This window comes from Numida meleagris, chromosome 3 (assembly GCF_002078875.1).
Source record: "Numida meleagris isolate 19003 breed g44 Domestic line chromosome 3, NumMel1.0, whole genome shotgun sequence".
Classification (NCBI taxonomy): Eukaryota; Metazoa; Chordata; class Aves; order Galliformes; family Numididae; genus Numida; species Numida meleagris.
In genome coordinates, this window is record NC_034411.1 from 105101944 (window position 1) to 105116194 (window position 14251).

General features: G+C 43.6%; 1 protein-coding gene across 5 annotated transcripts; it reads right to left on the reverse strand.

Annotated features, from left to right (window-relative positions):
* Window positions 150–8309, reverse strand: LOC110395933 (WD repeat and coiled-coil-containing protein). 5 transcript variants are annotated; one of them, XM_021391025.1, is made up of 6 exons: window positions 8114–8210; window positions 7498–7555; window positions 6794–6869; window positions 4344–6241; window positions 2611–2728; window positions 150–773 (listed from the first exon to the last, which is right to left on the reverse strand). In XM_021391025.1, the coding sequence occupies exons 4-6, from the start codon at window positions 6219–6221 to the stop codon at window positions 502–504; spliced, it is 2268 nt and encodes a 755-aa protein (XP_021246700.1). In that variant the 5' UTR covers window positions 6222–6241; window positions 6794–6869; window positions 7498–7555; window positions 8114–8210; the 3' UTR covers window positions 150–501. The 5 variants fall into 5 exon arrangements, with proteins under 5 accessions (XP_021246700.1, XP_021246702.1, XP_021246701.1 ...); XM_021391027.1 differs by lacking the exon at window positions 7498–7555 and having other exon boundaries at window positions 8114–8228; XM_021391026.1 differs by lacking the exon at window positions 6794–6869.

Here is a 14251-nt window from a genome sequence, read left to right on the forward strand (position 1 = left end):
TGGCCTAACTCCGTACACCTGAACCTTACAGCCTCAGCTGACACCAGTGCAAAACCAGATGCATTCCGCTGGACACAGCATCTCCCCATTTCTGAATAAGAACGCGATATTTCAGGATTTGGCAGAAGTGAGAAAATGAGGAAGAATGCTGTGTTTTCACAGATGTCTTTATTAAGCAAGTTTACTATTATCTAAAAACACCAACATATTAAAGACTAGGATCATAGCTTCAGCTCTGGAGCTTGTAAGAACTCACATCTTCAATCACTGATACAAATACCTGGTATACACTGCAAGAGGCATATTAAAAAACACAGCTCAGTATAAAATAAAAGCAAAAGTTTCCAAGGACCAAATAAATAACTTACTGCAATAGTCAACAAAGATGATAGAAATCCAACAGAGGTTTGAGACAGACCTTCATTTAGAATTTGCAGTCCTAAACTGTAAGTTCAAAAGTCTCCTATGGTAAGACAGGCACTGCAAAATCACCGTCCAAAGTTACATCTTACTGCTGGGCTGCTCGGAAGAACTGCTGCCATCTAAAGTCTTGGAGGAGCAGTCTCTGAGGACTTCCAAAGAGCTGGTGATATCCAGACTTTCAGAAGCAGCGTGTCTGCACCCTTCTGTGGAACTGATGATGTCCAGAGTTTTGGAGGAGCGGGCACTGTAGCCTTTCGTACTGGCATCTCTTACAACCACCTCCTGCATGGATGTAAACATCAATGGGACGAAGCCCTCATTGTCTGCGGTGAGAACGATCCAAGTTGAACCTGTGGAGACAGAAAAATGCCTGTTCATAAATGTTCCTGTAATTAGGTATGTTGATGGTATGTAAAACCTGTTTCTTCTTCAATGAAAAGTTAAGTGCTTCTGTATGCTTACAGCTTTTCCAGCACAAAAAGGGATAGGGAGATGCAGGTAGTAATCTCAAAAATAAAGGGCAGTTAGCAATTATACAGAACTCAGCTTCCTGAGCAGTTTTCCCACTCAGAGATGTGACTGTAAGAAATGCACGCTTAAATAAGGAAGAGGAATTAAATTCTGAACAGAATTCATAAGCATCCACACTTGGTTTTAATTAGGTATTCACAGGCTACTTTACAGTGCCTGAGCTGTGCAGACACTGTACAAAGCAGCCATTTATTAAACTATATGACAAGTATAATTTTAAAAAATTAGGAACAGATTCTGTTATGCAATTTCAATATAGTTAATCCCAATAAACATGAGGAAGAAACACTGTGCTATATTGTGCAAGCCCTGCGTCTCTGGCCTATTTGCTATTTGACTTCACATCATCATTATTTTTACAGTCTGAAATAATTTACTGCATCAGAAGCACTGACTTTTACCAGTTCTTATAGAAAGTTGCCATAGTTGTATCCATTAAGTTGATGAAGTAATGAGACAGAGGTGGGGGTGGGGGTGTAGGGGAGTTCAGGGAACCATTTCCAGCTGCTCATACAGTTACATTATGTAACTCCATGTCACAAGTAAGGTCAGGAGAAGATTGCAGCTTAAAAGCACACAGCCCTTCAATCTTGTGGCTTAATATCTCATTTGGAAAAAAAACTTGAATATCAATACAATTCAGGAATTCAAAACTACCGTTCTTGCTGTGCCCATTTACCTACTAATATTAGACCAGTGTCTACAAGCCTGCCTACCTTTCTCCCCAGGTGCATCGCACTGCTCTGGGCCGTGCCGCACCAGCACTCACTGTGTGTCACTACAGGATCCTGCAGTACGACAAGCACTCAGCAAAAATCAGTCAGCAGAAAGGACTTTTTCAAGATTCATTCGTTACTGAACCATCAGTTTTATCTGCGTATCAGAATATTAAGCATTTTAACAACTGTTTACAGAAAAGCAGAACTTGCACAGTGCTAAGAACAGCAGCCTTAAGTCCCTTGGATAGCTGCAAGTGAGCAGACAGCAAACACAGCAGTGAGCAGCTGGAATGCAGTATGAGAATGTATGTCATCATGAGAGCTGGTATCCCAAAGGTATGTTTCCTGCCACAGCCAAAGGCAATCCACTTCAAACTGACATGTGCACAAGCACACAGGATGTGCGTGGGATGGACGGATGGCGGCAGAGAAGAACACAGCAGTGAGAGGTCATCTCCTTCACCCCAGGAACTGGAGTGAGCTTCAATGCTAAAATTTAGAGCTACTTTTGTGTTTACAAAGAACTATGGAATTTATTAGAGGAGACCAGATAGTGGAACTACAAATTAAAATACAGAAGACCGTATTCCTAAACAACCAGTCAGCTCAAACTTTCTTGTTACTCAGACCTTTCCTTCAGAATAGCTGAAAATATATATAAAATACCGGGTGACAGTAATTTTCCTGTGTAGCCAGCTGCTCTCTAAGAGTGGTATGCTAAAGTTTGCTTGTTTTTTAATAATGTAAAGATTCTTCTCAGTCGAAGCACAGACTGAATAGAATCTTTACATTACATAAAAAACACTTTTTAAAATTAATAACCTTTCGTTATTTGTCAAGGGTTATTTTTCCAGATCAGATTAGGCTCACTGCCACTGCCCACTGAGAATGTCGCACGTGTTTCAAGAGCTTATTTTATTGGATAATTACAACGTACCGTGCTGCATCTCTACAAGAGAAAGGTTGAAGATCTGCTGGACTACACTCAGACGAAGTTTACCCTCACAAAGAATAACAGATCGCCTTTCATCCGAATCATTTCTGGAAAGCTGCTTCTGTAAATGCAAGAAAGACTCGTTAGATACAGCGATATATTTTTAAGCAGAGGTATCAAAATATCATCCATCAAAACAGAATCAGAAGTTTATAAAGCAGCAAGTTCTCTTTCCCCCTCCCTGATCCTCATCTTATGAACAGGCGAGAGCTCCTGTCCACAAACAGGGATGGGGAACAGGCTAACAAATCAGCAGTGCTTGTCTGTCTCACCTCTGATCATCACTGCTCTAAGCCTTAAAACCCAGCAAGTGTCTGCAAAGAATATCCCATGGGGCAAAGCAAAGCAATTTGTAAAAATCCATGCAGGGACTGTTACCAAATCTACAAACTCTGTCTTTGCGTAGGATAAAATTCACACAACCACGCTGCTTCCCAGAGAAGCCTTGATAACATCTCCAGGTCATGATAGAAACAAAGTGAATCCTGACTCCTCTTCCATGCCATGGACAGAGCCATCCATCCACAAGGAAGACGTATGCTAAGAGTGGAGCTTGGAAATGCATGTTTCACATGTACCAATTTTGCATATACTAAATATTTGCAGGATAGTATCAAAGAATTATGTAGTACTGGCCAGATTCAACTGTGACTGAGCTCTCTGCCACACAGATTTTCTCCCTACAACGGTAAATAGCATCTCTGTAGTCCTTCCACGCTGCACAGCCTCACTTCTAAGAGTCTTTCTATACACTTTCCTTTTCAGCCTAAGCTCTACAAGAAGATCCCTGCTCAGCCAAGTCAGCCTTCTGCGCTGCTTGCTTGACTTCCTACATTCTGGAAGTGCCTGCTCCTGTGCTCTTAGGGTTGTACTTACAAAGTTACCAGCACGATGCCTTCAAAATTAGATTCCTGGCGCACCCTGGTAACTGGTTTCCTGAGCAGCCTGAGGTCTGCTCTCCCCATAACCAGCACTAAAGCTTTGCTGGCAGTTTTCCTCCTATCAACTGAATACTTCACGTTCACTATGGCCAAGGCGGCCACCAATTAATTGTCACTTCTCCCACAAGAAGAACACACTTCTTCACAAGAAGAGAGTCTTCTTGTGAAGACTCTCTTCACAAGCAACAAATCTAGGAGGGCACCTTTCCTAATCAGCTCCCTTAGTATCCGTGCTAAGTTCCTGTACCAGGAAGTTACCATCAAGATGGTTTAGGAACCTCCTGGATCTGTGTGGTATTCCCAGTTAATGTCTGGCAAGTTGAAGTCATTAAGGACAAGTATGTCTGACCTAGACATACTTCTTCTTTCCTTGCAGCTTAATTAATCAATGTCACTGAGGGAGTCTACTACAGGCCACTCAGCCAGGAGGACATCATCAGCTGTATTTGCGTGTCCCTTGGTCCTTACCCCGAGGCTCTCAACCACGTCACTGTCATCTGCAAACTCCACAGAACCCCATTCCTCATTTCCACAGTTACTCCCAGCCCATCCCTCCTGAAGAGCCTTAACTACCCACTGCAACACACCAGGGCTCCTCTCACCAGGTTTAACCTAACGCCAATGATGTCCTGTCCTTCTTGTGTATAATCCAACAAGAGCTTTAATCCTGTGCTTTACAAAGACCATATATCCATAAACAGATATTGTCATTGAAGCTTCTGGTATTGAAATTACCTGATAGGTGATGTTAATAAAAGAGGGTTCCTGAGAAGATGGGTACACTGGAAGATTTCTCCTCCCCGATTTTAGCAGCTCGGTTAATTCACAGACATGATGCTGTAATTGTGTAAAGTTACCAGACAGTTTTTCTACATTTTTTGAAAAGTAACTTGCTTCCTTTTCACTTAATAGGTTATTTTTGTAAGAATTTGGTATTTTGGAAGCTGTCTCTATCTGTCTTTTTGGAGATGTTGGCCTGTTAGAAAATGCCAGTGACGTGGTAGACAGCGATGCAGACCGATTAACCGGTTCAGCGTTGAGAGACTCAACAGCTGGAGGAAAATTCAAGGAAACCTTTTTTTCTTTGAGGTCACTCATGTTCAACAAGCAGTTTTGTTCGTAACCAGGACTCTTAATTTCTTCAATGAGTTTTCTTCTGCTGGTAGGGGACTGGATGGCAGCACGATCTGGTATCAAGAGTCCACGACTGAGAGGGTGAGCATCTGTAGAGACATCGTGAGGTATGTTTGAAAGATTAAAATTCCCATTGACTGATGCACAGCTCCCATTAACAGATGCAGATGTTGAAGGAGCCACTTCAAATATCAGCTCCTTAATCATCAGCCGGATCATGTATTTGTCTGATCTTGAAGATGGAAGAAAAGCGGGATCAGTGAATTTCTGTCTCCCAACCAGTATCAGTAACAATTTATTGGTCAAGAAGCACAAACCCTTCGGTTTTTCATTTTTCTCTAACTGAATTTGCTGAATATTCGGTAAATTGGACGAAGTCAGCGAATAGACTAAAATAATGTTACAGGTATTGGAGGCAACCGATACAGTTTGAGTTTTGAGGTCAAAAGCCATTATATCAGGAACCAGAATGCCTGGGATGCTAACTTTTTTGGTAGAGGTCACCTTTTTTTCAAAAGTCACCAAAATGAGATGTGAAGAATCTTGGCCACTTCCTGTTAGGTAGTCCTTGGGCCTCAGATGAAGCAGAGGACTGGAATCAGCACCCGGCTTGCTAGAGAGTATGTGGGTCAGATCCACAGGAGATGTAACCGCAGACATGGGCTTCTCAGCATCCAGTGCCTTCTTCCCCCCATCCATGGAATACTCTTCCTCACCACATAAGCTGGACTGCGAGGGAAAGGATTCTGTTTCAATGCTCGCTGGAACTTCAAAAGCGACGCCGGCATTTAAGCCGCAGATCTTGTCTAGAGGAAGCTCGGTAGCAACAGCGATTTGAAAATTCAAAGTAGCTTCTACAGCACAGATGTAGCCTCCCACATCAAAGATTGGGCAAAAAGTACAAGCACTGAGGGTTTTCTGAGTGTCATCCCAAATGTAAGAATGAAGGGCACTGCCTACGCCGACCACTAAGCGATTGCCCTCCTTAGTCCAACAAGCGCAATGGATGAGACCGCTGCCTTTAATATCTGCTTTAATTCTACAGTTGTTGAGATGAACAGAGTGCAAGACCGAGGCATCCCGCGTCGTTAGCACGGCCAAGATCTCCTTCTTTGGGTGCCACACGCAACCTTGGGGGAGCACTGGAAACGGCTCACTGATGTCACAGATCTGAGAAACTAAGAGCTTGTTTCTGTCTGCAGCATTAAAGCAGAGCTGCCAAACAGTGATATGCTTTTTATGTTGAACAGCGAGCAGGGCTGGGGCATCAGGGGGACCCGGGCCCCAGTAGAGTCCATGGACGTGTTCAAACTGACCAACAACGCTCGAGTCACCAAATTTTGGCTCTCCATTATGAAGATGTAAGGAAGTTAATATGACCTGTTTCCCATCGGTCCAGGCAATCCCATGCACAGGGTGAATTGCTTGGTGTAAGGCATTAAGGCCTGTTCTCAGAAGCTTTGCCTTTCCTAGCTCCATGATCTTTTGATACGAGACATCTAAACAAATTAAAGAAAAAAATTATTGCAGAGGACAGAGGCAAACATCTGTATGTATATTTAGCTTATGACCCTGCCGATGCTGGACTCTTCCTTTCAGTCACATCAGTATGCACCATATTCATCTACACTTCTTTTTTTTGGCTTATAATGTCTCCACAGCGAAATGTAATTTTAAAAGAAAGAAGATGTTACGTCTATATAGGCCTAGCCGGCTGCATTTTCATCACAAAACCAGTTTTTTCATTCTAATTGACAGGTTGCTGCTTCTCAGAATATTTTCTAATGACTTCTAGCACTCAGAATTTTCAAAATGTTGCCTCTCATTCTCAGCTTCGTCGACCACTTGTGATCAGATAAAGTAATCCCTTACAAGTATAACAGAGCATTAATGCATTATTTATAAATCTGATCCTGTATTACATGGGTAAGTAAGAGGCACTTGCCTGGTTATTCCAAAAACTTCCCTAAAAGAGCAAGTGTAATTTTGAAGAAAGCAAGAATCAAGGCAGATTTTTCTGAGGAAATGGGGATGGGGACAGAACCATCTACCTGAGGCATGAGCTGTAGTATGATGGCTTATGAAAGACTCACTAGCTTCAACACCCTCTAATGCAGTCTTGTCTAGCTGTATACAACACAAACAGAATAATTCAATAATGTGAGAACACTGCAAAATAAGACAATATAATTTTAAGAGAGATGCCATATACCAGGGAGATAATTACCCCATTACCCCTGAGCAAGTGATACCTCCGCTGGAGTTTTGTGCCCAGTTCTGACTTTCAGGGTCCAATGATGATGGAAAGGATTAATAGAGCTCAAGGACCAGAGAAACACAATAACTGGGTTCATTTAGCTTGAAAAAGACTGTGAGTGTAAACTTGCAAACACAAACTAGGTTGCTGGTGAGAGAGCACTGATCAATTTTCTCCAAGTCCACTGTGCAAGGTAATAATCAGCTTAGTGTTAACAAAGGAGATTTAGGTCAGCTACAAAGGAAAAATTAAACTAAAAATGACAGCTCAGCACTGAAGCAGGTTACCTTGGAGTGAAGGTGCTCCATGAATTTGATAATCCTTAAGACTACTAAGTAAATGTCTATCAAGGACAAGTCTAAGTGGTCAAGTCTGGTGGTGGGCAGATGGTTGGACTAGACAATCCTAGAGGTCTTTTCCAACCTTAATGGTCCTATGATCCTAAGTACGCCGGACGCTGCCTCACAGTAAAAGAACACTTGGAGGAGTTGGATGTACCTCATCACCGACCTGGCTCTCCTCTAAGCTCCAGTACCACTGACCTCAATCATAGCCTCTGCAGAAACATCAAAGCATGAGTTGACCACTGTAAGTAATGGGAATGACAGATCTCTGCGGGGCAGTACTTAGGGAAAGGAGATGACAACTCCCCTCATGGGATACACCGAGCCTTGCGGCCATCTGGGTGCCTTCCTCTGTCGTAACAGAGGCTGCACATTCCCCGCAGCAGACCTGGGAAGGGAAAACCAAGCTCAAGGGCCGTCGTGTTCGCGTTGCCCTGTGCCACACCCCCGTGCCTCAGCCCACCACACGAACGCGACCCTTGGGATGCCGAGAAGGCCAGGTTCCCCTGCAGCTGCCCGGCCCTCGCCTCACACCCCAGCAGCTTTGGGGAGCCCAGGAGGCCCTGCGGGGACCGTTGTTTGGGTGCAAGGCGGGGCCGTGCAGCCGTGGCAGAGGGCGAGAGAGAACGCCAAAACCCGCCCGCCCGCGCCGCTTTACCCCGCGCCGGGTGCCGCCCGCCCCAGCGCCCCGCCGCTCCCTGCACGGGCCCGCCCGCACCGATCTCCCCCGCCTCCCTCAGCGGCCCGCTCGCCACGGCCGGCAGTCTCACCCGCCCAGCAGCTCAGTCCAGCTCCAGCAAGGCTGTCCCCGCTGCAGAGCACGCCGTTCTCGGCGCCGCGCACCTCCTGCTCCCGGCTCGGTCCCGCCCTCCCGCGCGGCGCTCCCGTCGGCCACGCCCGAGCCCCGTGACGCAGCGGGCTGCGCCTCCAGGGGGGAGCGCCAGGACTACAGCTCCCAAGAGGCAGCGGGGCGGGCTGTGACGTCATCAGCGCGCTCCACCAATCCCGCGGGGGGGCGCGAGTGGTCTCTTCCGGGCGCCCCAACGGTCGTTGTTCTTGAGGGGGGGAGTTTTGCTTTTGAGGTTCCATTTCAACTCAGTGAAGAAAGCACATAAATATAATACAGAACTACTCCAAAGCAACTTATTTGGACTTAATTTATTGCGTTGGGCACAAGTTACAATAAAATCTGTGAGCCCTTTTTGTAGTTAGTTGTATAATGTTGCAAGATGGGCGCTGTAGGAGATTGGCAGAATGCAGGGTTGCAGAGCAGCCTGTGCAGTTTTTGAAATACATGCTCTTGACAAGATATCAAAACACTGTAAAAAGGTGCATTAAAGAGCTGTTAAATTGATCCAGGGTGTGAACAGGATACTCAAAATAATTGTGAGGTCAAGTGTGTAAGTAGCTCAAACGTAGGGGGACAAAAAAAAGGGGGGTAGAGAATGAGTTGGGTGTATTCAAACCCAACGTGTGAGAGAGGTGTCCAATGCTCCCTGAGCTCTGGCAGCTTGGTGCTCTGCCCACTGCCCTGGGCAGCCTGTTCCATGCCCACCACCCTCTGGGGTAGAACCTGTCCCTGAGCCCCCCGACCCTCCTGTGATGCAGCTCCATGCCATCCAGAGCAGATGCTGAAACATAGGTTAGATGCTCAAGAAGACTGCAAACACACAAGACCTCTTTTATGATTATAGGGCTGGGCAAGAGATATTCATTCCGCTCAAACAGAAAGCATTTAGTTCCCAGCTTTCTTCAGGAACTTGTTTAGCAACGGACAAGCAGCCATGGGATACAGAGGGACAGCTGGAGGGGGAGAACATAATTTGTTTGAACTGTTGTATTTTTGAAAGGAAAGACTTTCCTCCAGCTTCAGGCCCCTGATGTTGTGAGATGCAGTAAAATAATAAATAAATAAAAACCTCAGGTTTGAAGCAGTTATTTATAAGGTTACTTTTTCATTTGGAAAGTAAAGTAGTGGAGCCAAATGCCAGCCTTCCTGTTTTGCTCCTCAAATTAATCCTCTTGGACTTACGAGAATTAATCTGAAAGTGAAAGCGATTTTCTTTTCTCTTTCTCTGCATTCCTTTTTCTCCTTCGTTAACAAAAGACAGTGCAAAATGCTTGCCACTGCAGAGAGAACAATCCAAAACTAGTATGCAATTGGAAATCTGAAAAATGATTTAGTTCCTGTAGAAATCTACTCACACCCACTATACACACGTATGTCCCCTTTCCACTCTCAGATGTATGTTAGTCGGTATGTTACGATTCTCAGAGGTGAGCAGAGCTGAGCAATGCCTGAGAGATGGCACTGACAATCATTTCATTTGCTCCTGCTCTTTTAGCTCTAGGAGGTACACAGTCCAATTTTAAGTACTGAACAGCACTAAGAATTTCTGCTCCCTCTTCTGGTTGGTGAGAGAATTGTATTTTCCAGTTCATCTCTCTTTTCTATATAGGACTGTATGTGCTGGAACACTCAATACTGTATTACATCAGTCATTGGCATTGGCACAGGATCATGTGCAGTGCAGGGGATAAGAGAGCCTATTGTCCCTTTGTTACAAATAAATAAGGGTGACCAAAATATACACCTTCTATAGCACTAATGATATGCCCTGTGACTTTGATAGATTGAAGGTGATGCAGGAAATAAAAATTGGGGGGCATGTTTCAGCACTGGGGTGGCCGTATGGTGTTTTAAATCGTGCCCGGCTCCCGAGGGCTGCGCTGTTCTCTCGTGTTTAAGGCAGAGCTGGGCCAGCAGAGGGCTATACCGGACAGATTGCTGCAGAGGAACTGAATTCCTCAGTGTCATTATACCCCTGTAAAAGCCTTGACTTCACATTTCTTTTCACTTTTTGTATAAATGTATCAGGTGTCAGGAGGAGGGACCACACTGAAAAATGCCTCAGAAGATATTTTTGTGTTCATAGAATCATAGAATATCCCAAGTTCAGAGGGACCCATAAGGATCATTGAGTCCATCTCCTGGCTTCACTGTCTTCTTTCTGTGCCTAGAATTATATGATCAAGTATTTTTAAAGACTTATTTTCATCGTGTATTTTCTCATAAGTATACAAATAAATATTAATCAAGTTCTACAAATGAGCCAGAGGCATTACAAACACATGCAGTTATTTGTAAGTCTGTCAAATGTGGCCAGTTGTGTAATATTTTGATTGCAGCAGAATTGTCTCAGCCTATCAGAGTGCCCGGATGGTGTGTAAGTAGTTATTATTACATCTAGATGGTTATTTCCATGCCCAATAGGGTATGTCTGATTTGTGTAACCACAGGATGGTTATTGGTATTGTAGAACAGTATGAAAACAACTGTGGGCTCCTTGGCCAGCGGCCGCTAGTCATGGCTAGTTACTCAGCCACAGTGTGCATAGTCACAGTGCTTACTTCTTAGTGGCCATAATGCAAGTAAACATCTGTTTTCTCTTTTTTTTCCCCTTCAGTTCTTCAAGCCGTTTACTGCTGATGTATGTGCTGCCTCTGTTACTTCAGGGATGCAAAACCCTTAGGAGCTGTATGTAAAGTAGAAAGTTGGACAATGAAATTATGCAAAAGAAATTGTGTTTAAAAAGCTGAAACTGTAGACATAATTTCCTATGGCCATGCTCATTCAAAGCATTTGAAAATATATATTCTTGCATTGAGTCAGGCGTGTCCTTGAGCACTGAACTGTTTCTCAAAACTGCAGTCCCTGCAATGAGAACGGATTTGTGTTCTCATAACTTATTTTGCAGCATCATTTTGGCATCTGTTTTTCAAGTTAGTTTGAAACACAATTTTAGTAAAAATATAGGACAGTCTGGGAAAGAGTTATGAATACCTGTAAAAGAATGGCAGGGAGAGAAGATTAAATGGATACAATGAGGAGACGTGCTGTTGTATCATTATTTATGTGCTCCATAGAGTTTTTCTCTGCTTTTACTGAATATTTCCTCACTCAGGGAACATAATATTATAAGGGAAAAGAATAATTTGAAGATACTTGCTGTTAACTTCATAAATATAATATTTTAAGAGATCTGCTTAATCTGAGTGATGGGCGTTACTGAATGAGCAAGAAGATCTCATCATTATTTCTTAATGGGAAAGCTCAGTGAGGCACCACTGTGTAATTTAGAGCCTTAAATCGGATGTGGTAAAAGCCCAAGATCAGTAATGAAAATGTACATGTGTTTTAACTGCCTTTTGCTATTACAGTAAAGATGTTTTGGGTTTCTTCTTACTTTTGGGACACGGTTAGTAATAAAGATAATAAAAGATGAGTAATTTTATGGAAAATGACCTAGACCTGAATGAATATCATGCTGTTACAAGAAGGCAGACATCACTGTGGGATGTGTGAACAGGATCATTGTGTGCAATGAGTATACGTGCGCAACTTGGCTGTCTGCTTGGCTGAATAAAGCCAGAAGGGCTCACTGTATTTCCACAGCGTAGGCAAAATTGAATGGTTCTGCTCTGTAGCAAAAGGAGTTGCAGGGAGTTCCATGTGGCTCCAGCCTTCAGAAGAATAATGAGGATCAGTGAAAATTTGGGGGATTAAGACAGCAACAAAGTGAAACAGAAATGCTGCTTTTATCTGCAGCAGTCACTACCGGCTGTGTCTCTGCAGCAGCTTCTGCTCCACATCCCCATCCCCATCCAGCCAAAAAGCAAAGTAGTCAAAATCTCTGCTTTGGGACAGAAGAAGTGGACTAGGTAACCTTCCATCCACTGGCATGTGGCTTCATGTCTGATCGATGTCCTTGCACCACTGTACAAGTGCTCAGAAGGAAGCTGAGTCTCCTGACTAGTCTCAGTTTGTTGTGTCCCGTCAATAGCATGTAAAACTAAAACAACATCATATTAAAAATGATGTAGCCTTTTGATGAGAATCATTCTGCTTTATAACCGATTTGGTTAAAACAATTATTTTTACATAATGATTTTTTTAATATGACAACGTTCCTTTAGAATTATCTTTCCAAGGATAAGTTTTCTTTTATGCTATTAACAGGTACAAGCGTTCTGAGGTAACAGTGTATCAACGCAGATCAGCGTAGGTCCATCTTGTGTTGAGAACTGTCATTGAAATCCATCTAAAATGTTGGGAAAAGTACACACATGGTAACAGAAATGGCAGCTGTATGCAGGCCTGAGTGTGCAAACTGAGTGTGAAACTGGGACTTGTTTGCATTCCACTGAAACTTTGGTGGTTTCAAAAACAGAGAGACTGCCACTTTTTGATTAATTTGACTTATTTTTAAGTCAGTTAAGTTACAGGGGGAAGAATAACAAGGGAAACAAAAATACTTACAAATCAAATTGTGAATAGTTTGTTCCTACCTGTATTATTTGTTGGTTATGTTGTCTATGTTAGGTAAAATGTAAAGAAATTGAATTGACGTTATTGTAAAACACACTGAAGTGTTAAAAATAAATGTACTGATAATTCCAGAGACACAGGCTTCACTAATCAATAAAAGAGATGAGATATGGTAGCAGTGGGCACGTCAGTAATTCATCTGTGTGATGGAATGATCATGATGCCACTATGCTGGCACAGCTCTGTGAGCGGAACCAGGAAAATGGTGCACTGTAAAGGTGCTGCGGTGGGTATTCATAGCTGCGTAAATGTACGGATCCACTCATTTCCACCCTGTTAGTGCAGGGAGGAAGTGGGAGTGAACAGGGCTCCAATGGCCTTTGGAAGACTTGACCTGAGCATCCCACAATTAACTCTCCAGTAGGATGCTAGAAATTTCCTTCCGTAACAAAATTTTATTTTTTCATTTCTTTTGTTAGTTCGTTCTTCTGAATTTTGGACTGTTTTTAATAATGTTCACAGTGTCTCATTGTCCGACTGCACTGCCTTTTATGGTTCGCTTTCTACATTTTAAAATTTACTGTAGAATCATAGAATCATAGAATGGTTTGGGTTGGAAGGGACCTTGAAGATCGTCCAGTTCCAAGCCCCTGCTGTAGGCAGGGACACCTCCCTCTAGACCAGGTTGCTCGCAGCCCCATCCAGCCTGGCCTGGAATGCTGCCAGGGAGGGGGCATCCACAGCCTCACTGGACAACCTGTCCCAGTGTCTCACCACCCTCACAGTAAAGGATTTCTTCCTGATATCTGGTCTAAATCTACCCTCATCCAGTTTAAAACCATTATTTAAAACCATTACTAAGTATGTTCTGTTTGAAGGAAATGGCTCCTGCCCTTAAAGTCAGCTGGTGTTTTGCCTTTGTCTGGGGGTTTGGTTCGTTATTTGTTTTCATTTGTAGTATGACACTGTGCTGTGTAGATGTTTTGCTTTCCTCCCTTGTCTGTTGGGATAGCGTGGTGCCCTCTGACAAGAGGGAGGGATCCTTGCCAAAGGACAGAGGTTGTCCAGTCCTGATGGTTTTAACTGGCAGGTCTGTTCAAATGTCACCTACTGTGCAGGAATTCTTTCTATGCCAGTGCTGGACTTCGGCACCGCGTGCCTCTAGGCATCTGATCACACCTGGCTGTTGACACACTCATGTCAAATAATAGTGGAAGAAGGATAAAGTTCAAGGACAGCATTGGCTCCCCGCAGACAGAGGCTGAGCTGCAGCAAGCACTTTGGGAGCTCAGCTGGGAGGTACCCAAATGTCATTAGCAGGGAGCTGGCAGCCCTCCACTGTCTGTTAGATAACAGCACTGGCAGGGACCTGCTGAGCCTCCGCAAAGTGTGTTTGCATTTAACACAGAGATGGTGAAACCGCCTCAATCTGGCAGAAAGCTGAAGCAATAGTATTCACTAATTAACATATATAAACATATATAGTTACTATTAACATATATGATGTTAATACATAAGTTAACTTCTGCTGTGTGGGACAATGGGAAATAAATTCATAACTTCAAATGAAATACTGAAT